General features: G+C 37.9%; 1 protein-coding gene across 1 annotated transcript in view; it reads left to right on the top strand.

Annotated features, from left to right (window-relative positions):
* vwa8 (von Willebrand factor A domain containing 8) overlaps positions 1-25,512 on the top strand; it is a 73,918-nt gene that overhangs the window by 27,033 nt on the left and 21,373 nt on the right. The window contains exons 21-37 of the mRNA XM_011489452.4: positions 898-974; positions 3,968-4,043; positions 5,689-5,824; positions 6,341-6,460; positions 9,022-9,227; positions 9,556-9,707; positions 14,250-14,358; positions 15,920-16,058; positions 16,737-16,924; positions 18,488-18,607; positions 18,750-18,814; positions 19,994-20,119; positions 20,211-20,320; positions 20,994-21,145; positions 21,988-22,192; positions 22,271-22,352; positions 23,123-23,327. Of these exons, the coding sequence (XP_011487754.1) occupies positions 898-974; positions 3,968-4,043; positions 5,689-5,824; positions 6,341-6,460; positions 9,022-9,227; positions 9,556-9,707; positions 14,250-14,358; positions 15,920-16,058; positions 16,737-16,924; positions 18,488-18,607; positions 18,750-18,814; positions 19,994-20,119; positions 20,211-20,320; positions 20,994-21,145; positions 21,988-22,192; positions 22,271-22,352; positions 23,123-23,327 (2,268 nt within the window). The remainder of the gene's footprint in view (positions 1-897; positions 975-3,967; positions 4,044-5,688; positions 5,825-6,340; positions 6,461-9,021; positions 9,228-9,555; positions 9,708-14,249; positions 14,359-15,919; positions 16,059-16,736; positions 16,925-18,487; positions 18,608-18,749; positions 18,815-19,993; positions 20,120-20,210; positions 20,321-20,993; positions 21,146-21,987; positions 22,193-22,270; positions 22,353-23,122; positions 23,328-25,512) is intronic.

The following is a 25,512-nucleotide window of genomic DNA, read 5'->3' on the forward strand; positions in this document are numbered from 1 at the left end:
GAAATGGAAATCATGTTTTTAGTTGTTTTGCTATTTGTTCATGTATCACCAGTTATATCGTCATCGCAGTATTGATCACCGATATCACATATCGCGAGATATCCTCATATAGTGCAGCCCTATGCAGCATATAGCAAATTATAATAAACTAATTTAATCCGAATTAATGTAGGTCCTTGTTCATTTTAATCAATTTTCAGACCCTAATTATAAATCCTTCTCGCTACCAGAGAAAAACAAATTGGCCAGTTTACTTTTGTTTTTAAATTCACCAGAAAACTGCAATTCCCGCAACCCCACCCCTTCACATGTGATATTATTGAAAAGGATACTAAACATACCAACGTACATACCAAAAGGAGTGAATTTAGTATTACGCAGAAGTTGAGAGATGGTCAGATTTAGAAATGGCCTCTACAAAGAGGAAATTTGCATTGCTGGTAGTCAGGAGGTTATTGACATACATTTCTTTACATTATTTGCATATACTGCAATATGTTCTTACTGTTATTATTATTATGTTGTGATATTATTTCTAAAGGGATTTTTTTTTCTTTTTTTTTTTTTCTTTGATTTTTTCGCAAATTCTTAAACAAATTGGCCAATAGAACCATGTGAACTGGTTTAAACAACCATGTAAGTTATTGACTGTTTACCACTAAACCCGTGACTTTATTCACTAGATTTAGTCCCTCACAAATCAGACCAACAACTATGGTTTTGTCTGCTAATTTGAATAGGTTACTAAAAATGTTGGTCAAGGTGAGATTTACCAGTCAAACCCATCACTTGCTTCTTATTGCTGCTGTAAAACCTAAAAATGAAAACAAAAAGTTGGAGCATGGATGTAGCAACACTCTTTTTAAAAAGTGTTTTCTTTTTTTTTAAACTCTATAGGGTGTGGGTAAAAACAAAGTGGTGGACCGGTTCCTGCATCTGCTCAACAGACCAAGGGAATATATTCAGCTCCACAGGTAAGAAGGTTTGCCTTATTTATTAGAAATTTGCATCCTCAAACAAACTGTATCCATGGAGCTTACAAATAGGGACTTTAAATAACCACATAAAATGGGAATTTGTCATTGTTAGCTTTAATTTTCTAAAAAAAATTTGATCTCCTGAACTTCCTCACATCTGCTGGAATCAGGATGAAGTCGTTCACCTTATAATTTGTGAGTGTAAAATATTAAAAGAGGCTTCACTAATGAGCATAGGTTGAATCTCTCCAATTAGTTACCAGCATGAAGATCTTTTATTGTTGCACGGTTTATTCTGGCTGAACAAGGTCACTTTGAAAACCTAAAAGCACACAAGAGCAACACAAAGATGAAGTCTAAAATAGATGCACCTAATTATACAACAATGACATGAGGTATTATAACAGCCCAGTATGTCCAGTGTTGTCCTGCACACATATATTTTGTCAGCCACAGTACAGGGTATGGCTGTGTCCTGATTAGAGCCAGTAGCAGCAGCTAATACTAAACCAGGACAGAGACAGGAGGTGATCTGTGCATTTGGCTTTTGGGAGCCTCTAGAGAAGTTGCTCAGAAAAGCAAGCGAGATGCAGGCAAGAAAACTGGGACATGCTTTTGGGTCACAGTGTAAGTTATCAAGGAGATTGGAGACAGTGCTTGTATGTGGTCTCTAAAGAGAAATATATATACCGTAATTTCCGGACTATAAGCTGCTACTTTTTTCCTGCGCTTACAGCGTGCGGCCTATTCAGTGACGCGGCTAATTTATGGATTTTATTGGCGGCCCCCGTGTACGTATTTTCGGACACAGTGAATGGTTTGAATTCTCTAACATCAAACACAAGTCATTTGTTTTTCAACACACCTCTAAGCAGCCAAACAGCATGGACCTCACTTCAGGTCTTAGACACTTCAGTCATGGTTCAACAAAACGAAACACGCATGCCCAGCCGCATCCCAGAATCCTTTGGTGCCATTAGACCCAACGTGCACGTGATCGCCGCTACAATATGATGAAGCTTTCAAGTTAAAAGCAATCGTTAAAAGCAGCGTGAAAAAAATCCACCATCACCAACGGGTTTGGAAAAGCCGGTCAGCTGCGTGACGGAGAGAACAGCGCATGGAGTGAATTTACCTCTGAGTCATAGTGACTCGGCTGGCTGCATGTAAATATATGGGAATAAGGTCAGCCTTTATTTTGTCGGGACACGACTGGAAACACAAATTGACGTGATCGTTTTAACGGTTATTAAGGACTGAGCGGAGTTTTGCATTGAAACGCTCACAGCCCCCGTGTGAGCTGGAGACTGCGTGTCGTGTGAGCTGCGGGGCCGATGGCAGTCTGAAGGCTCCCACACGTAACAACGCATCCGCCCCTCATACACAAAACGTACAGTATTAAGTCCGATTGCTCTGCACAGACACGATTTGCTCCGTTCACCGGCGCAATAGGGACGAAGCGCTCCTCCTTGAAGCCGCCCTGGCCATAGCTGTCGGAGTAGATAGGAAGGGGAGACAAGGAGCGCGCGGGAGTGCGGAGGCGTCGAGCCATTCTGCAGGCTGCAGCCAGGGCTTACTCGAGACGTCCGCGGAACAACAGTGTTTGTTGTGGAAGGAAACTTCTGACCCACGCGCCGCGAGGAGGCGCGCGTATCGCGCTGAGGCGCGCGCTTTTCAGTCGCCGCTGCTGTATTTTACCGGTGTGTTTTTTTAACCAGCCCTGTTACTCCCATAACGCTGCCGCGACACAAGCGGAAGGAGAGCTTTACCCGTTCACCCCTCCATGCACTGCTGATACTTGCTCATTCTTAAACACGTACAACAGAATGGCGAGCCGGGCGTTGGCCCCGCCTTTAGCCCCTAAGACTCATGGGAAATGTGGAATCGCGGATGTAAATTTCCTCATCATAACTGAGGGATGTAATGTTGATTATATGGTTACTGTTTGTAATTTTATGTATGATACCTAGATTGTCAATAAGTTAAAAAAAAAAAAAAAAAAAAACATAACTGAGGAACTTGTGAACAGAATAGAGGTGCATACTGTTTGGCAGATGCAGATATACTCAAATACATGAGCCTGAGGCAAAACTGACTCCACCCTCTATGCGCTAATAAGTCACACTTGCTCTGTGAGTCAGGACTTGATCCGTCAGGATGACAACATTGCCTAAATCATGCATGCGGCTTGTACTCCGACGCGACTTGTGTATGTATAAAATTAGTTGAACACGTAAAAAATAGGTGGGTGCGGCTAGTAATCGGGTGCTTCTGTAGTCCGGGTGCGCTTTGTAGTCCGGAATTTACGGTATATATAAAAGTACTACCAGACTTTAAAAATTAGAGTTTTTTGTTGTTATTATTGTTTATGAAATCCCATTTTGTCATCCAATGTATCTGGAATGCAAAATTGTGTTTTTGGTGTTTTTAACTTGTAGCATTTTTCTGATGATGGAGGATTTATATGTATATGAAAAAATAAGATTAAAACTGCATTTCTGAGTATTTCTTTATTCAAATTGTGGTGTTTAAAAGCAGACAAAAACAATACAGTTAAAAAAAAGCTTGTAGTTGTTTATTAAAATCTAAAATCGGCAGGCCTCAACCTTCCTGCTCTGCTGCATTCTGATGCACCCCTTTGCAGACAAATAAATCCATGTGCGTCTTTGTTTTTCTTGTCTGAGCTGGAATCTGGATCAAAACTGTACGACTGGATAGCTCCAATATTTCTTGCCATTTTTGTTGCACCGCTAATTTTAGACTGGGTGCAGGAAGGACTATAGGCTAGCAGGAGAGAGTGTAAACAAAGGGATGATGACTTTTCATGTTTCTTAAATGTGTTTCTTGAAAATGTTGTGACTAGAAAACATCTGATTTCACAAGCTTTTTACATCTTGAGGTTTTTACAACTTCTGTAAATATGTGTTTAAATATCAAACTTGTTACGCTTTGGGGTCTATGTTTATAAGCTGGTATTTCCTCTTCTTTAGAGACACAACGGTCCAGACTCTTACGCTGCAGCCTTCAGTGCGAGACGGTGTCATTATGTACGAAGACTCACCTCTGGTTAGTTATGTGCATTTACTGACACGCACCACATTTAGATTTACATTACAGTATTTAGATGACTAATTTGGATAAGTATTAATTAATGAGATATAGGACAATTATCAAACACAGGCTACACTATATGTGGGCAAAAAAAGTAATTGACTGCATGTGCTGTAAAAAATAATACATTTAAAATAATAGTGGCTCTGGTTTTCAAAATAATAACAATAGAACAATCTTTAAGAAATCTAGGTTAAAAGAGCATTTAATAAATACAACAAAACCATTGTCACAAAGCCAAAAATGTAATTACGGTTAATAAGAATTTTGTTTAAAAAAAAAGTGCAATGAGAGGAGTTAAAATTATGGACAGATATTTGGGCCAGTTTACAAAAAAAACGTTTTTTTTAAAATTACGACTTTTACGTCGTACATTTACGAGAAAGAAAGTCATAGATTAACGAGGAAAAAAGATCAAAGTTGTCTGTTTATCGGAGCCTAGCTTGAAGATGAAATATGTGGAGCCTTTTGTGAAGCTTTATTTCCGGATAGGTTTAAAAAAAAAGAAGAAGAGAGATTCTGAACCTTTTAGCGACTCAATCTCAGATTACTTTCAGTGGAGCCTCTTTCCGGTATTTGGTGTCAGTAAAGCGGAGTTTCAGATGTAAAATAAGGAGCTTAGAGACACGTTTGGGTGTAGAGGACCGCTGCAGCCTTTATTTTCCTTTTCATTCACATAACCTGAAGTTCATTTGTCACATTACGTCATGAACCTGTCATCCGAACACCAAGTGTTACATACGCCCCCTCCTCCAGATGAAATGCCCCATTTCAACATAAAGCAAAAAGATGAATGAAAATAGTCTGTTATATTAGCATTAGAACGTTAAAAATGCCAAAAAGTGCTGCTTATCAGACGGAAGCATCACACAAACGTAGAGATCTTGTCTTTGGTGGAGAAAGAAAGGATTCAAGTAGACAGCTGCCTGCAGGGACACAGATTTCTTCAACAAGGGGCTGCAGAGATCCTGCAAACCACCCATCAATAAATAAAGCATTCATAAATCGTAAATCAAAGAAATGAGCTTCCAAACATTTGAAACGTTATCAATAAACATTCAGCTCCCCTGTTCCATTGAGTTTAGTCGGTCTGCTCTGCTGCTGCGCGGCATTCACTTGCTGCTGCACTGTTACATGCTCACTTCCACTTTAATCTCGTAAATTAACTTAATTTTTGTAATTTTCCTTTTTTTTTGGTGGCCCTAAAACTCCGTCGTAAAAATTAAAATTTAGTTTGATAAAAATTATTTGAAATAATACAATTTTCTTTCCTACTGCCTGTGTTCATTTTTGTGTTGTTCCTGCTTATTTAATTTAATTTCAATTTATTATTTATTATTATTTTGTTGCATTTAAAGAAAAAAGAATGCCTACATTTTTGAGTCTGTGATACTATTTTCTTGGTTATTTTATAATTACAATTTTAATTGTAATTATACAATTAATAGGGTTATAATTGTACCGGTAAATAATTTAAATTTTGGATATAATAATTTTAGCCTGATTCTGAAAGAAAGTAAATTCTAAGATTTTAGAATATTTTTGACTTTGTTTTTTTTTTTTATCAGTATTGCTTACAAGTTGGCATGCTTGTGTTCAGGTGAAGGCAGTGAAGCTTGGTCACGTTCTTGTAATTGATGAAGCGGACAAAGCTCCCACCAATGTCACATGCATCCTCAAGACCCTGGTGGAGAGCGGCGAGATGATCCTGGCAGACGGACGCAGAATCCTCTCCGGTGCGTTCACTCACTCTTACACTATAGAGATGACTGAAAAGAGACTTTGGATGATGCAGCACAAGCAGAGCCCAGCTAGATATAATTACGCAAAACGGGTTCATCTCCTCAAAGAAGAGTGTGATACTTTCAGGACGTAAACACAACCTTCCCTGTTGTGACTTGCCATTAGAAATGTTTTAAAATATACCATTTAATTTGTTTAGTTTTACTGTAGTCACAATAGTTATGTTAGCCAGACAATCTTTCTTCTAAATTCAATAATGATTTGCAACATTTGTATGAGTCGAACATACATATTAGTTAATACTGGACATGGGACAGCCGGCCTCAGATGTTTCCTACTTAGTTAATTTAAGTTAATTTTAGCTAATTTCAATTATACTATTATGTAGTTTATGTCTGATTTGAATAAAATCTGTTTTTCTTTGGCTGCTGTGATTTATGATGTTGCCGATACATTAGGTGTGACAGCGTTTTACTGTGTGTGATTGTGTTACTTTACATTCTCCAAAGATCCATACGAAGCCAAGGGGAAGCCCAATGCCATAATCATGCATCCAGACTTCAGAATGGTGGTCCTGGCCAACCGCCCTGGTTTCCCTTTCCTGGGAAATGACTTTTATGGATCATTAGGTACACACAAACACACATTGTCGTAGTGAAGACACTCCACAGGTTTCTGTTTTACAGTGTTTCCTCGTTTGTCGTTAGGGATACATTCCATAAATAACCTGTGATTGGTGAAATTTGCAAAGTAGGATTACAGATGTTTTAAGTCTGTAAAACTCCTCACTACACACTTTATCCAATTTCTCAGACAGACTTCAATATGTTCACACGTTTCTATTTTACTTAAACTCCCAAAGTTCAAACCTTCATAGGTAAACCGAGCCCAGTTTTATAGAATGAAGACTGAGATCTGCTTGCGATTAAAGATTTATGGAGATTTGAAAAGCTGCACGTATCTGTACAGGAGACACAGCACTGAAGAGATTTACTGTATTTGTTGTCAGCATTGACTGTATATGAGAACTGGACTGTGTGACCCCTCCCCCTGTGGTGTTCCATGTACGAAGTACCTGCTTACTCCAAGATGGACTTCTATAGACAAATAAACAGCTGTTACTCATTTTGTTTGTCATAATAACCATTCTTGCTCAGATACCTTTTTTAACATGCTCTTGATCTTCCTCATTTTTTCATAATACTTTTTCTTTTTTACAAATTATTCAAATTATAAACTGACCAATCAGATAAAAGTTTGATTGACACATTTTTTGTAGCCCGCTTTCAAGTGTTAGGAGTGTGGACTGTTGGTGCGTGCCACTCATGACTGTTGAGAGTGATTGCCACTGAAACAACAACACTGACCAATCACTGCTTAGTGATGTCATTTGGCTTCAATATGGCATCCGTATCCCAAAAAATGGTGACTGAATAGAATTCATTTCATTGGAGCCATAAGTATGTCATTTTCTATTGATGACGTCACACTAAGTCACTCGTTCCGGTTCTGTTATATTCTATTATACAGCCAATGGTTGTCAGAGAAAGACGAGTAAAGCTATTTATTATGGTTCAGATGTGAATAGCTGTTGTGTTTGTGCCCGTCTAATCCACTTCATGAATATTAAAGAGGAAAATGCAGCATCATCCACACCATTATTTGTGCCAAACAGAATCCATATTTACATCTCAAATTCCATGCTTCTCACATGGTTTAGTTGCTGTTGAGCTGAACTCGCTGACACTAAAACTCTGCATCTATGCCTTCACAAGTTGATGTCTTCTATGAGCCGCTCTTGAATAATTACCACATTGTTCTCATAAAGTTGCACGGACTTTCTTCTTTTTTTTTAACACTCTTGACACTGTTTGTGCTTCAGTTTCAGGTCATAAACAAGATGGCAAAACATTCCTTTTAAGATTTAATTTGCCAAAGGAAGTCTCTAGTTCTAAAGCATGAAAAACTAGCACATAACATCACACTACCACCACCATGTTTGACTGTGGGTATTATGTTTTTTTTCTAAAATCCTGTGTTTGCAGTGGTGTTCATCCTTGACTTATCCATATACCGGTTTGCTATTTTTGGGCGTATTTTTTTTAAAGAGGTGGGTTAAACTCTGACCTTTATTCAAGCAAGTGAGGCCTTACGCTACTAACCCCTAGACTCCTGAATTGATTTTGTTATTGTTTAGGGTCCTTTTTGACCCCAAACTTTGCATTGTGCTGTTATTAACTTGGTCAGCCAGCCTCTCTTGGGAAGGCTCACCACTGTTCTTCTGTTGCTCATTCTATTTGTGAAAAATGGGCCCCAACGCTTTATGAATGACTATTAAACATTGATCATCACAATGATCATCTCAATTGTTGTGCTTTTCTTTAGTTCTTAAACTTCTTGTGATTGCAGCAGGATATGGAGTCTTATGTAGTAGAATGTAGTAGTGTGGAGTGGTTCTTTATATGGGATTTATGGATTAATACCAGGTGTGGCAGTAAATGGGGCTGGGTGTGGCTGGTAAAATGCAGCTTAACTTTTGACAGATGTGATGATTAACCTCAGTCACTGTGCTCTGCCATTGAGCTAGTCTATGTTCTGTGCCATTTGACAACAGCTCTTACATTTAGCATGCGTTTCAAAAAAGGGAAAGATAAAAAAAATATTGTCTGGACTTTTAATTTATTGGATCCTTTCATGTGTAAGTTGTTTGTTTACAAAATTCTAGCACTCACTGTGCTCATATTTCCTGCCATTGCTGCTTCTTATTGATAAAAAGCACCACATCCATGTAATCAAAATTAGGTCACCGTCATCTAAAAAGCATCTAGGATGTTTGGCCTCTTTGATCTAGCGTTGCCTCAGCGATTGTGGAAACAGAGAAAACGTCAGCATTTTTCAACTATACTACTACTAAAGTGCTGATTATTAAGTATTTTCCCTCCTGAATAGCAGCCAGTGCAACTATTCTCTTTTGGGTGCACATAGAATAACCTATAAAATTTGAGGTACCTTTGATTTTTATTAGGTAGATAATCTAGTAATTCTGCTTCCCCCTGTTTAACTAGCTCAAGTCAAGCTGGAGCTGGCTGCCAGAAAGCTCATATTAATAATCATTGAAAGCAGCGACGATCTGAATTTGTTCTCTGTATAAAGGAGAAAAGGTTCTAACCTGCTGTGTGCCATCCAACAGGTGACATTTTTAGCTGCCATGCTGTGGATAATCCAAAGCCTCAGGCAGAGCTGGAGATGCTAAAACAGTACGGCCCCGATGTTCCTGATGCAACCCTGCAGAAACTGGTGGCTGCATTTGGGGAGCTTAGGTCCATGGCGGATCAGGGCACCATTTCATACCCATACTCCACTCGAGAGGTGGTCAACATCGTGAAACATCTTCAGGTAAACCATATCAACACAGCACTCCATTACAATGATGTACTCAAAAGCTATTTGCACTGGCCAAGTTTCCTCTCAGTAGAGTAAAAATTTATGTTTCCAACAGTACAACCCTCTTTAAAAACTCTTATGAACTAATGACATATTTTACTTCCTATTACTCTGATTCAACACAACCCCTTCAGTTGGAAGGGGTTTTAAATTTCTTGGTTTCTTTTTAAGTTATAATTTTTTTCCGTGTTTCCTTTTGTTTTCTGTGAAGTGATGATTATCTGTTCCCTTAATTCTTTGTCAAACTTGGTAACGTTTTGATTCTCTTTTTCCTCTCCAGAAATTTCCCAATGAAGGTTTGGCGAATGTTTTACGTAATGTCTTTGACTTCGACGCGTACAGCAAGGACATGCTGGAGGTTCTGATAGAGGCTCTTCACAAGCATGGGATCCCCTTTGGAGCCAAGCCCACCTCTGTCAGCCTGGCTAAAGAGTAAGACACCAGGAGCAGTTTATCTTATCTAAGGGTTGGAGGCAGAACATGAATCAGTAATAAAACACTTTCCCAGAACCAGTGAATAAACATGAGCTAAAAGTTAAATAGCAGTACTAAACTATTCGTTTTTTAGAAAAACAATGTACTTTACGAAACAACTATTGCGTGGGACCATAACAATTCTCAAGATGCTTTTGGTTTAGAGCAATAATTAAAGTTTCCATGAATTCAGAATTCCATTTGCACAGTTATACACTGCTTTATGCTGTCCAGACTGTTCTGGACCATTGATTGAATATGGGAACTGGACTGAGTGACTCCTCCCCTTTGCATGTTAAACAGGAAGTACCTGCTGGCTTCAAGAACTCAAAATCCTACTGACTTGTATTGAAAAGCTTTACTAGCTTTTTTTTAACATGTTCATAATCCTACACTTTTTTTTACATATTTTCTTCTGTTTTTAAAAAGTTATTAAAGTTATAAACTGACCAATCAGATGCCTCAATAAATCTTTGTGGTTTGTTTTGCACGTTATCACGTGCTCAGAAATCAGAAATCCCTTTATTGTCATTGTTGCACAAGATGCTCTGGACACAATGAAACAGAGCTGAAACTGCGGCTGAATCGCGGTACTGTCATTCTTATCAAAATATCTTTAATAGAATCAAATAAACACAAAGAAAAAAGTATTTTATGATCTTTCATATTCCTAACTACTCAGTGTTTTATCAGGGCCTGTTTGGATGAACACAGAGCTGAGATCCTGGAGATGGTAAATGTTTTTAGATCAGTGAAACAGGGTTATTTCTCACGGCACACCTGACGTGGCAAACTGATTGAAAAACACTGTTCTGTGGGAAATGTCACACTTACTCACTCCAGTTCTAATAGACAGTCAATGTTCTGAACCTAAAGTCAAATCTGCTACTTGGACAGCTCCATTGGTCAATTCAACTCTAGCCACTAGTCTACAACAGTAATGTTTTAATCAAACAGCCTTTTTTTCTTTTTTGTTGTTTTTTTGAAAAGATTTATGTCTTTTACCTTAGTCTTCCCATGTGTTTTTATTTCGTTATTCTTTTCATTTTTGTTAACATGAATAATGTTGATACAAAATGTTTTTAAATTACTCATTTAATGTTTTTATCTGTCATTTAATTAATAAAGCTGCCTTAAGGCAGTGTTTTCAAAATAGCTTTTGGTTTTCCCGAAGTTAATTTTAGATGATCTATCTACGTATTCCTGAGTGCAGATTCACACCAGGAAGTTCAATTATTTTGGTTGGTATCCTCATTGCTTTTCCAGCAAATTGACTGAAGTTTGTAAACAGAGGCATGTGTGTAATGATCTCTGGATCTATTGGCCAGAAATCACGAAGTTTTAGAAAAACTATCGTAGAGATCTTTGAGGCTGTACTTTTCTGGATAAATATTTAACGTTGAAATTTTTGACAAGTATTAAGCGGCTGCTTCAAAGCCTATTAAACAGTCTCTTTTTTCTATTTTGGACCATACCACTGTAACATGATGAAGCCTCACCTGCAGGGCTTTTGGCCTCTATTGTGTCTACAGAACAAACCTCATTCCAAGTATCTTACAAAGTTCATCATTCTCTAGAATTTCCCCTCTGTTTTATAGTATCTTATAACATATTATTTTTGAAACATCCAATTATGTTTTAAGTTAGTTTAGATCAAAACTGGGTCAATTTCACATCTGTGTTCCCATCACACATATGCGCAAAACTTTATCAAAATTCACGAAATGTCGAAAAAAACAAAATTTCACAATTACAGAGTTTCCATTAAAACATAATTATGCAAATAAACACAAACTGGCTCACGCGCAAGGTCATTCAAAAATATAGCAACGGATGTGAACAATGATTTACAGCAGATACATTAATATTTCTGCCACGGCACTAGCGCTCATCATCATCTATCAAAAGAGACGTCTGCGTCTTTTTCAGGATTGGCTGCGGATGACGCCATTTTGGGAAATTGTTGTTAGTGATTTTACAGAGGAGCTGTGGATCCAACAATTTAGCATGACACGCTAAACTTTTGATGAGCTGTGTGATGCTGTGGGACCTCTTGTGGCGCCTGCTGTGCAGTGCCCAAGCCAGCCAGTTCTTAACAAGACGCGCATTGCCATACGGTTGTTGACTCATCTAATTTGAAAGAAGTGTTTCCATTGCAGTTTTGCAAAATAATTCCATTTCGATATGCCTCAAAAACCACCTCAGAAACGCATAGATGAATGTGAGTTTCTTCTAAATTGATGTGTTTCCACTTGGCTAATTTGTTATCGCAAATCCAATTTGCACAAATGAATATTCAGTGGAAAAGCAGCTAACAAGCCTACCTCTTCAGGTGGGTCTTGGTCAGCTTGTTTAGTCCACCTGCTCACTTGATCTGGACTAATGTAAAAATTAATTCTGGTCCATTTTCAACAAACCAAGCAGGTATAAATCCACCCTAAATTGTGTAATGCATGCTTCTCGTTATTCTTTTTTATTTATTGAACTGATGTTAAAATAGTCTAAAATCTATGATTTGTGTAATTATTTACAACTATTGTTTAAATAAAGAAAAATATTTGTTTCTTCTGTCTCCTGTTTTTCTTAAATTACCTTTTAAAAGTGTTTTTATCAGAATGAGAACTGAGAATAGTAGAAACAAATATTTTTCCTGAACAACTTTAAAACTGTAATGCATTTAATACTCATCTTGGTCCCATAAATAATCAAATTTTCAGTGATTATTGCCCATCTTGAGAAACTTATATCAGTTAACTTCTTGTCCAATACAAGGTGATTTTTTTTTTGTATGGCACTTTTGCGGCCTATACAGAAATGAAAAGAAAAACTTTAGCAACACACAGGAAAATGAAAAAAACAAACAAACTAAAAATCAAAACCAATACCAGAGACCATTTAGGGACTCAGATTTGGTAGTGATGAATGAATGGCATCCCTTTTAATTCAAAGAAGCGGCAATCATTTAAAAAAATTAAAATCCGGGGCACCATGCTCACTACTTTTTGTTTTTTAAACGGCGAATATGACATCACCGATTTCATGAAGTTAAAATCTCATTGATATGAGCGTTTTGTAACGATCATTTTAGTCCAATGTCTTCTGAAGATAAAAAGTGTAGACATTTTATTTTAAAAATACATTTAAATTCATTTTTTGGCATGAGCATTGATGCACACTGGTTTTTCGCAGACTTCTGGGAAATTTCTAGGGCTGCTCGTCCACTGAACACCATGGGCTAAATGCGTATTTAAGAATGCGTTTTTAGTGGATTCTTATGCTACATGTGGGAGTGGAGTACTTTAATAAAACAGGCCGCAGTAAAGTGTACGGTCTAAAATTGAACTTAAACAGCGATAGTGTTGGAGAATTTAACATTTTAAAAGTTTTGCTGGCCTATTAATTTCCTAGCTAACAGAACCCTGGGTCATGTCGTAAAAGCATTCTTTCCTAGGAACATAGAAACCATCTCTCTAACCACTGGATTTCAGAAAGCCTGTTGGAGAAAGAGTGAACAATCCTCAACAACAACAGATTAACCAAGTCTATTTAACTATTGTTTTCTTTATACTTCAATGGAATTACTGGGATGAAAGATGCTCTCCACAAACATTTGTGTTAATGAAGGAACCTGCTTCCATCTGTGTGCAGCATCTTCACCCTGCTTGGTTCTGACTCTAAGTTCTGCCAGCTGATAGCTTCTTTCAGATCTCAGAGCTCTGCTGGATTTATGAACCACTAATAGACCTGACAGCTTTTTGTCTCTCACAACTACAAGTGATGTATAATCTAGTAGGATGAAGTTCCATATTAAAGTGGTGAAAGACTTGAGAAGAAGACTTGAGAAGAAGAGTGATGTTCTCCTGGTTCAGGGCTCTAAATGAGCTGCAGCTTTCTGACTAAAAACTGTTTAAGTAGTCGTCCAGTCTGCAGGAGATGAAAGCACAAATTAACACGATTAACAAACACAGATTAAGTCGCACCTTTAATGTGAAGCTCGGGTTTGAGTCTGTTATGACCCTAAACTGTAGGAAACTTTCCCTTTTTTCCAAGGTTTGGACTTGATAAATAGACTACAGTTTGCATTGTGTGTATTTCTATTTGATATTATAAAACCCTTATATCCTTCAAGCCCATGCTTGAAATCTTCTAAATTCGTGGTTACACAAACATTTCCCTCTGTGTGCAAACAAGTCTGGTTTAGGTGACGCTTAGATTCAAGAAAATGATAGTAAACATCTGATTTTAGATGAGAAACACAGTCTTCAACACACCAGCAATCAGATAACTCTCCTTGTATTTGCTCTCAAAAAGACTGAAATCCACATAAAACCCTGTCTTCTGGCTCACTAAACTTTATTTTAAGCTTGTTTTGTGTCACTCATCTTGAGGCCTTAAAGTGGTGTCGTTGTTTTAAGTTTGAAAAATATCTGCATATTTGTTTTACTTAAACAAAAAGTCAGTTTTTGCTTGTTTCAGCAGTTTTTTCTTTACTGTCTTTAGATTGCCTCTGCCAGAGGTCAGGATGACTGGTTACTGGAGCATTAACCAAGGGGGCAATGCACGCCGCAAACTGCTTTGTCCCACTGAGACACACCCCGTGGATGTAAAGGTAGTCAAGCAAACATATGGAACCCTCCCAGCAATGATGAGAGTGCAGAGTGCATCACAATATATACCCCAGCAGTCCTAATGTATGAGGAAGAGGCAATAGCCAGAAGTTGGTTTTCAATGATTTTCAAATTTTGGATGGAAAATAGGACAGATTAGCTGTTACAATAAGACTCCCTGGTGGACTATTTAGAAGTTTCACTCATAATGATTAAAAAGAAGGACCTGGTGAATTGGTTTTTATCAAAGTTAAAGTCTTACTTTCACTGCTGTATAGAGAATAAAGAGTGGCTGTGAATAAAAGATCACTCATCAGTTACCATTAAAAAATGACAGATTCTGCCAGTTATCCCAATTAAAAATATCAGAGTAAAATTATCAGAGAAGTATACTGTTCATGATAGATATTTTTCAAGTGTAAAAAACAGAATATAAAAAAAAAAACAATCCAGGAAATCGCATTGTTTCATTTTTTTTGTATAACAGTGCAGAACACAAGTATTTATCTTCAACAAACAACAATTTATTTCCCCTAACAGATCTGTTACTTCTTTAAGAAGCTCTCCTATCCTCCATATATTACTTGATTGAGCTGGTTATCTGTATAAAAGACACCTGTTCACCCCCTAAACAGTCAGACTGTAACCTCTTCACACCATGAGCAAGACTAAAGAGCTGTCAAAAGACACCAGGGACATGACCATTCACCTAAAGACTAGGATGAACTAATTTACAATAAGGAAGCAGCTTGAGGACAAGATATCCACTGTTGGAGCCATTTTTAGAAAACACAGGATCACTTTTGATCCCCCTCCACCTGGACCTCCATGAAATATCTCACCTGGTGGAGTATAAATGTTCTGGAAAACAATGAGGAAACAAACCAGAACTACGCAAGGGAACTGGTTGATGACCTGTAGAAAGCTGGAACCACAGTAACAAACATTACTATAGTAACACACAATGTCTTCATGCATTTAAACCCTACCGTGCTCCAAAAAGTCCCCCTACTTAAGCCAGCACATGTCCAGACCCATCTAAATTTCTCCAGAAACCATCTGGATGATCCAGAGGAGGATTGGGAGAATGTCATGGAGTCAATCCAACAGAGAATCTGTGGAGGGAATTGAAAGTCAGTGCTGACCAGTAACAGCCCCCAAACATAGCTCTTAAGAAGATCTGCATGTAAGAATTGACCAAAATTTTCTATGATGAACGTTAAAAGCCCGGTTTTTTAGTGGGACAGCTTGCAGAATCACTGACTGACAGTTTTGTCCCAACTGTTCAACAAGAAAGCATGTGAAGAAATAATCTTGTAGATATTTGCGTTTGGTTTTTCATTCAGAAAAAAGGCATAAAAAACACGACAATAGAAAAAGACAAGTAAAACTGCTGCTTTACATTTTCCTATGTTATTTGAAAGGAATAAAGAAAAATAGTTTTGGAATAATTAATTGGTTGCACTCACTGTTGAGACAGACTGCATGTTATCCACATGAAACACTATCTTGTTTTCAAGCTGAGACTGTTTGCTTCGTTAACCATACCTCATGTGCTTTCAGGGCCCTGCGTTTCTACGCGTTCAGCGCCTTCCCTGCAACAGAAAAGAAAGCAGGGCTTTAAGTTTCACAGAAGAAAAAGCCAACTGGCAACTTCCCATGAATGAAGTCAACATCATCTGTGATGTCACAAGTACAGATGGTATGTAAGAGGGCAGAGTGAATAGAGTAGATCAATGGCTGTTTACTTTTGATTAGGTTGTTACTTTGGATAAAAAAAAAAACTGGAATTCTAAGGTTTAGGTAACAGTCCCCAGCCTCTAGATGGTAGTCCGGTTTGTTGAGTCATGATGAATTCCTGCCTAAAAAAGGAAAAGTTTAGGTATTTCAACCTGCTGTCTGTTGATTACGGTAGTGTCATAACCAAGATAAGCTGTCAGTACTAGCAATTTACAAGTCTATATGTTACAACCCTCATCTACTGTATGTTGAAAGAATACAGTGACATAATCATTGTTCTGGCTGAGAAAGGGAAGGTCTTATTCAAGTTTTCCTATACATGGCCTTAAATTGGGCTGTACCTGAACGATCCTTAAGCGCATCATTCCCACAGCCTCACCCGATGGTTAGCTAGAAGTTGGGGTTAAATTCAGCATTTCTTCTCATCAGAACATATCGAGTTGATGCCAAAAGATCTCATCTGAATTTTCTAGCACTCTTTTTCTGAATAATTTTAATTCAACGTGCATTTGTAAAATCATTTTGTGTATTCTGTTTTTGACAAATACATTCTACAAATCCCACGATACGATATAAACAGTGCTTTGACTGTTGGGGCTTTCCAAATGGTATGGTAGAACTCTTTCTTTTTCTTCTGCAGACATTCTGTACGTGGCCACCTGTAACCCCGTGTCCCTTTACTCCATGAAGAAGGATGGAGAGACTATTCAGTTGATGGAGCTCTATGATGTGTTTCCAAGGACCATCAGCGGCGTCTGGCAGCCTTTTGTTACTGTTGCTCCACTGGGGAGTCCGTTGGATGGACAGGTGGTGTTGCATGAGGAACAGGTATGCTCATTCATCCACAGAGAAGATTGAATGACAATAAAGGGAATAACTGTTGTGTTGCTGGAGCAACTTTCTCCTACCCTTGCAGTTTGGTAGACAGTGCTGGCTTAGGGTTAGTAGCTTGCCCAATGTTGAAATGCCCTTTTACAAGACACTGAAACTTTAGTTGTGGTTGGTTACAGCCCTCCACCATTGGTGTATTTACATATCCATTTGTGTCAGCGAATGAATAGTTGAGATGAAGTGTTAATGCACCTTAAGAACCACTGGATCCTTCTTCTGGGTCAAGCTTTAAATGCAGACGCTCAGCAGAATTCCACGTCTGATCTGTACGTGCCTTCAGGACTCTGGGGTCATGATTCTGGACCTTTAGTTTTTTCTGTTTAATCTCCAGCTTCTGTTCACCTGTTAAATACAATGTAACCGGCAGGAGGAGGAGGCAAACCAGAAACTAGCACTTTCTGATGTTGTTGAACTAGATGCACCAGCATGTGTCAATGAAGCTGTGGGTTAAGGGAGAACAGGAGGTCCTCTTTGGCTTGACGATACTTAACTTTTCTATGAACTGAATTTTTTGAAGAACATGTTTAGTAGATGAAAAAAAAAACCCTTTAAAAAAACAACAACCATAAATGCAAAAAAAAGATGTATCTGCTCTCACATCCACATCATTCTTCTAAAAGTATTTTTATCTCTAAAGTTAGGAAATATGGATTACTCTATTTGAGCCATCTCTAAATGTGGTAATGTGTTTGCCAGCAACTGGAGACCATCAGGAAATGATTCATATAAAGAAGGGTAGCATAATCCAGGACTAAAGCTTTCCTCCTCCTCCTCGTTCTTTCCCAAGTATTTCCCAAGCTCAACAGTTACATATTGAAATATACCAAGCACAAACAACAGAGGAGGCTAAATGAATGCTAGAAATAAATTTACTTGAAATTCTAGTGTTCCACATTGGATACCATTCACTGGCCATTTCATTGTAACAGGAGTGCCCTCTAGTGGTGGTTTATTTGCTTGACATCCATGCATTAACCTATTTTTGTAGTCTTAAGGAATCTAGTCTGATGGCTCTTGAGATTGAAGAGCAGGTAAAAACCCCTAACCTTTAAGTTGTATAACAGACTTAAACATAAGCTGTCGATATTTTGGAAGTGATGGTTGTGTATGAAGTAGCTAGCACTCAGCAGCAGACAGGAAAGCGCTGCAGAAGGTGATCAAAACAGCCCAGAAGATCACCAGTTCCCCCAGCGCCACCAGGAGGACAAAACCAAACACCTAATCCAAGACTCCCTCCATCCCAGCCATTTGTTCCACCTGTTTCTACCCTGACTTCTATTCTTTTTAACATCTGCAGTGCAAAACAATTTTTGTTGTGCACATGATGACATTTAAGGAAATTATGATTCTGAACTGAATACTCAACCTCAGTGCATCCCATGTGGGGATTGTTTACAAACAGTAATAAAAACACATTTATTTTTATATTCAGACATAATTGCACAATCTCTGGGGTCCACTCTACAGTTTCATTTTTTCATTCTGTTTTCTCCCTTTCAGAGTAATACTGTGCTGCATGTGGACCTGGTGACGGGTGCCGTGCGGCGGCTCACGCTTTCCCCTGACAGCGATCAGACGTCCTCCAGTGTCTCTAACTGGTGGAGCGGAAAAGAACAACAGGTCAGAGACCAGATCTGAACTCTATGGATTTGTCTGTGAAATACTTTTGGACTGCTGTATTTTATACTGTTTTTAAGATATTAAAAATAAAGAAGTCAATTCATAGAACATCTGATATCAATCCATATTTTGTTTGTTGCAGGGTGTGTACAAGGTCTGTCGAGACTTTGCACATAAAAATTGGCTTCTGTTCTACAAAGAAGATCGGTAAGCAACTCATGTCTGCTAATCATTTTTAATGCTGCAAAACATTCACAGAGTATTAGCAGGCTCCGCCTTTATTCACTTTGTCAAACATGATAGCTTCAAGCTTATAAACCACACATGGTCTTAGCAAAAAGCTGGAATTTATTATTATTACAGAGTCCTCACCCACTCTGAGGAAAATTGTGTTTTTGGTGTTTCTAATGTGTTCTTGTGATATTTTTCTGACGATGGCGGACATAAAGAAAGAAAATAAGCTCCAAATTGCATCTTTGCATTGAATTTGCTGAGTATTTCGTTATTGAAATTGTTGTGAAACAGGAGGAGATGCAAAAATGCCTTTGGAAAAAGCTTGTAGGTGTTCGTCTGAATAGCTCCGATATTGCTCTCTCCTCTTTTGTTGCACAGCTAATGTTAGCTTTGGGTTGTGAGGGACTATAAGCTAGCGGGAGAGGACGTAAGCAAAGGGCTGACGGGCAGGTTTACTCTTTGCCAACAGTTCTGTCCACAACACAAAGATGAATTTCTGATGATCTCCTGCCACTCTGCAGAAACTATGTCCTTAATTAAAAAGTCTATGTAACATGCGAAAATGCACATTTTGGGCATAAAATTATGACACCAAGTCTGTTATATAATCAGAAAAAGCACATGAAAGAAAAAGCTTGGAGCAAGATTCTTGAGATTTGCAACGCTTCCACATTTTCCTTCTATTCATTTATTTTTTCTTTTGAACAGGCATGTGAGAGTAAGAAACGGAATTTCGATTCATTGTATGTGATGCACATGTGAAGAATTGACAATAAAGTTGACTTTGACTTTACTTTGACTTTGATAAGAGTCTTTCAATGTATGTGGTGGACGTGGGCTAGTAAACAGTAGAAAACTAAGAAGAAACCCCTCCCTGTTTGTCCAGTGTGAAGACCATTGGCTAAATCTTCATTCTTGAACAGGCAACAAATGTATGGTGTGTGTGTACCTAAAGAAGGATTTCTAACCCCGGCCTGAAGCTCATTACCCTAATAATAAAAATCCGAGCATCACAAAATTAGCACACAGAAGTGTACAAACAAACAACACCAGTCTTTTTTTGATACCAGTCCTTCAACTCCTTAACTGGTTTTATTTTGTCCCAGAAAATCCGATTTTATAATTTAATGTCCTAATTTGTTTGTTTTTCAGCAATCAGCTGGATGTGCTCGATGTCCTGGAGGGTTTGGTTCACTCCATTTCCCTCCCCATTAATCTGAAGTCTGTCTTCTTGGTGGCAGAGGATCGCTGGCTACTGGTAGAAAGCAACACCAACAAGTAGGTGTTGTGTTCCAAATATCTCCTAAAGTGTCTTTAGATTAGAAGGACACTGTTATACCCTCTATGTCATGTATGTTGGAATTTACAGGAAGTTCCTGTTGACTAAGCCCATGCACATCGCAGCTGAACAGTCTGGAGTTTGTCAGCTGCACAGCATCAGTGAGGATTTGGTCAGTCCTGGCCATGGAACTAGTGCTGGTATGGTGCATACAATGCAATATTAAAATATGAAACGTTGCTTATAAAAACATTTACATTTTTACTGAACTTTTCATTAAAGTCGCATGCATTTTTTGTAAAGAAAATGCAATGTGTTTTTAGAAAAAACCCACATCATTTTTAGTCTGCAATAATAATAGCATAAGACAATTATAAACATAACTTGAAAATATAATAGTTTTAGACATTTTTATTATTATTTTTAATCTAAAATATTACACTTCTCAAAGAATTCAGGCCCTAACAACAACGTACTTCTTTGTAACTGCTCTGTTTAGTAACTGGTCCATTTCTTGCAAGAGAATGTTTTGTACTAAAAGTTTTTTGAAAGAATCTTTGTTTGTTCTTTTATGCTGGTGCAGACGGTGAAGGGAAGCAATAGGAATTAAAACCACACAGTTGCTCCCTGACACGTTTCATTATGAAGAAGTAGCAACTCTTGTTAAATGGATCCCCATGTCATATAACTTGTTTTCTAATACCATGAAGTTTATTTGCTCCTTACCAAGTCAATAAAAAAGTTAGCTGATTTTGTAGATATATTAACTAGAACTCTTGATGATGTTTTTTAGTAGACATGGATGCATTTGGGTCCTGTCAAAGACTTTTCCAGATGAATGCATTCCTGCGCTTTCTTCTCCCGCCTACCCAGTGGAGGTGTCCTTACCACAGATGCTGTCGAGCGAACAGCTGCCTAATGAAAACCTCAGCGCTGCTCTGAACCAGAAGATCATCTCCCCTAATCGTCTGGTGGTAGACACTGGCTCTTTTGCACAGATTGTTGTCGGCTTCCCAGATCTTATGGTAAGAAAATAAAGAATGCAGGACAGAATAAAGTTGATTGTTTTTTTTATGGCTAGAGCAAAACATGAATTTAAGCTTAAGTCAAATCTAAAAAAATGATTGAAAAACATCACCTTCATCCCCATGAGTAGAAAATTAACCAGGAGGTATTGGACTCATAGCTGATCTTTAATTCTAAGCAAATTCAAAATGCATTCTTTGTGTGAGGGATTATTTGTTGTCCTAATCTCTTCAAACCTAGCCTATAATTCATAAAGCTCCAGTTAAGCAGAATTAAATACGATGGTAGTATAACCTGAAATGTGATTTCCACGCATGAGGACATCAGCTCTGAAGAGGTTAATCTAATTTTTGTGGCATTTTATCCGTATTGTTTGAGTTTATTATAAATACTTTGATTCTTACTATTATACTCAGATGAAATAGTAAATATTTGATGTTTTTTTTGGATACTTTAGATAATTATTAGACTATAAAAGTTTTTTCTTCTTTGCTTTTCGGCTGCTCCATTTGGGGTCGTCACCTGCTTCCATCTGACCCTTTTCTCTGCTTGCTCCTCATTCACACCAGAATGATAGAGCCTTATTAGGGCCTCAAAAAAAAGTGATACTATGAGATTCAAAGTTGTAAATTTACAACTTTTTCTCATAAATTTATGAATTATTAATTTTTTTCTCCTAAATTTATGACCTAAAAAAAAGTTTGGAAACTGACCCTCAAACTCCTTCGCACACCAGCCCCCACTGCTGACAATTCTTTTAATGACTTGACCTCCATAAATACTGATCTGAACCCAGCAGAAGCAGAAACATTTGTTTTTGTCTGGCATTTCTTTCAATCAGTCTCCTAACGAGGTGTACAGCTTCCGGAGGCCCGCTGACCTGCAGACGATGAAGGCCACTGAAAGCGGAGCTCATCTTTTCTTCAGAAGTGGACTTCGAAGCGGCACAGCAAAACGGGAGAACTGCGTCTGTCTGCTCTCAGCCAACCAGGTGGTCAGAGCCATTCCCCCCAACAAGGTGCCCTTGAAAGAGATCTACCCCAAAGGTAAAAAGCTGGCACCACAAATATTGATACAGCAAAACACAAAGGAAAAGGGTAATGAGTTTCTTTTCTTTTCTTCAGATGTTACGCCTCCACTGGCAGCAGCATATTTGGAAGTTACGGATCTGACCTCCAAAAAACTAAAGTATATTCCTGTGCCAAGGTAATATTTGCATGCCTGGTCCTACATTTGACCAGGGATTATATTCCAATTATAAAAGAGAAAAAAATCTCATATTCATGTCTCAAGTTCATAAAACTAAGACTAAGTGTTTTTGGGAGCATTAATGTAATTTTTTTTGCAATGAAAAGTCCATACAGAGGAGTGTATTTCTATAGACGCATTTATTCTATAATCACAATTTTTATTATTTTTTTGTCCTGAATCATTTTATGTAAATGTTTAGATTTAGTTACAGTATTTTATATTTTAAAGATACTCAGTGGATTTATTTTGTTCATTTTATCAGTATCAAGTGTTTCCGGTAGTCTTTCAATTTCGATGATGCTGTTTTTAGACAAAACGAAAAGAAATTGTGTTGTTTTCTAGGACGTAGTCTAGATCTCTGAGTTGTGGGCAGGACGGCTGGCGTTGAGCAAGCCCGCCCCCTTCCCCTTCTCGTTGCTGAGAGTTCAGAGCAGGGAGCTTGTGGCCCACCCAACCTATTTGCTACGCCACAAATAAACTCTTTTTCAATTTGAATTTTTTTTTCTACTCCTGATTCACAACGATTTGAATAAAGAAATACTCCAAAATGCAATTTTGAGCTGAATTTTTCTTTATATTTGTCCTTCATCAGAAAAATGCAACAAGAACATGTTAAAAAGACCAAAAACATCATTTCCAGCAGAGTGGGTCTTTAAACCTGTTGACTATAGAAGCAGTGGTTCTAGTCGGCCTTTTATCGACTTGCGCTTTTCTTTGGCTCTCAGGTCCATGTCTGTATCACCTTACACCAGCTGGCTGTCGAAGGTATCAGAGAGTGATGTGCTGACGTCTGCTCTTGGCCCTGGAAGCATGGTCACAGTAGATATGGGCGGTTGCATCCGGCTCTGGGAGACAGGGTTGGAGACCCTTCAGCGCTCACTGATTGAGTGGAGGAACATGATTGGGATGGAAGAAGGCAGCCCTTTACAGGTGATCCCGCACTACATTTGATCTAATATAGCAAAAAGAAAAGATGGTAGCCGGCAGTTTGCTTGCTTGCCATTAGGGGGCAGTGCCTCTTCAAAAACAATTTTTAAGAAATTGAAGATGCTTGTTTTCTGCACCCTGTTTTCTTCAGTCACACAGAGTCAGCAAACATGAACATTCACCAAATCACTGGACACTGGAGTTACATTAATTCAGTTTCCAAAAATTTCTCAAACGGGGCTTGAGCAGATGGTTCTCAGCATGCTTTGGGGAAAAATAGAAAAGAACAAAATAGGAATATTAAATATAGAAATGTTTGATGGGTTTCAAGCTTTAAAACAATATTCTATTCAAGGACTAATAAAAGCACAGAACTATCAGAAGTGCTTTCAGCTGTCATAGGTGGAGGCTCTGTCTTACACACCTGCAGGGCATGCAGGGCCTCTTTCTGGGCTTAGATTCCTCTGCTCCTCTTGTTGAAGTCCACAGCAGACCTGAAGACTTGAACTGAATGTTCCTATTTGTTATCTCTTTGCAAACAACCTCTGGGTTTTTTCTTTTAGTTTTTTTTTTAGCATACTAGCTTGAAACAGTCACTATACTGTATGTCTGTTATTTATCCAAACTGTTTGCACATGTCAAGTCTGCACAGGTATCTGTTTGGTCACAGTCCTTGTGTAACCTTTGCCAAGTACTATCCCTCATGGTGTATGTTTCTGACTAAAATAAAAAATTAAATCAAAGCTGCAAGCAGTCATGGAGGGAGTGGTATGCGTAACTGATAAAAAAAACTATTTTGCTGATGCCATTACTTTAAAAAATACCCCATAATAAGTGATTTAGCTGCCGTAATTACTTAAACTCTTAAAGCAATGTTGCTTTTGTTAGTGGTGGTAAATTGCTTTGCACATTACTTTAATTTGAGTAATTGAAGCTCTTTTTATCAGATGTAGTTTGTTCACTAGAGCTGCAAAGTTTAGCTGCTGTTATAGAGAGCAGCAAGTCACCCTTTTTCACTTGATGTTAAAAGAGGTTTATTAAAGAATAGAACTGAGGCCAGATCTTATTTTATGTCATCATTTAGGAAAACTGGTTCAGCAATTCTGAAAGCTTGTTGTCATCTTATAGAACTTGACTGAATGCATGTGGCCCTTCTATGAATTCTGGGTAATCATGTAGAATCGGCCCAGTCAAATGAACAGGGCTATGTGCAAATTCCCTCCCTACTCCCTAACTACAAAAAAAAAATTATATAGTAAAGGACTATCTAATGCACCGAACCACTATTTTTAAAAACAATTTCAAACTGCAAATATGACGTCATCGATTTCAGAAAGTGAAAAGCGAATCAATACGAGCATTTTGCGACAACTATTTATGAATCTGCTGTGTTTTGAAGATAAAAATATTGATTGTTTATTTAAAAATACATTTAAATAATTATTTTTTTCTCAAAAATTGTTCAAATCAAGCATTGTGGTCTAGTGAGCATGGACACTGGATTAACACTGGTGTTTCACAGAGACTTCTGGGAAATTTTCAGGGCACTGGATTTTGGAATTGTATGTTCAGACAGCACTACAAAATAGAGAAAGCACTATATAGTGCAATATGTGGTGAGTAGTGAAGGAATTTAGACAGAACCTTGGTCTTTTTGGGCCAACATGTCTGCCAGTAGAGCGCTGGTTAGGATTGTTCCCAACTTTGTATTGTTGCAGTTTCTTCATCCATTACGCTTTTCATCTTCAGACATAAACTATTTTTCTGATTCACAGCTGGTAAATTAATTCTTTATTCTTAATAATTCATGTTTTAAAATTATTGTAAAAGTACAAGATGATTCTAAACAATTTTTAAATAATGCCATTTTTTTTCCTTCTTATGAACAAAAAAAAATCTAAGCCAATAAAAAACAGTCTCTGGGGATTTTTCTGAAAGTCTTCAACAATCCAAACAAACTCAACATCCAGATGAGGTACATTTTGAAAAAAACAACCCACTGACTGTGACAAACCAAATAGACTCCATTTTTTTTCTCTGTTAAACTTTTTTTTATAAATTTTGAAGAGCATTGCTAAATTGTGAACATGGCTGCTGTTACATATTTTTTTAAGTTTACTTTGGCCTCCTGCCAGACCCCCCCCCCCCCCCCCCTGTCAATTCTGCTTCACTAGACTCGCCCACATGA

The sequence above is a fragment of the Oryzias latipes genome, chromosome 21 (assembly GCF_053564925.1).
Source record: "Oryzias latipes strain Hd-rR chromosome 21, Olatipes_Hd-rR_3.1".
In the NCBI taxonomy this organism is placed as follows: Eukaryota; Metazoa; Chordata; class Actinopteri; order Beloniformes; family Adrianichthyidae; genus Oryzias; species Oryzias latipes.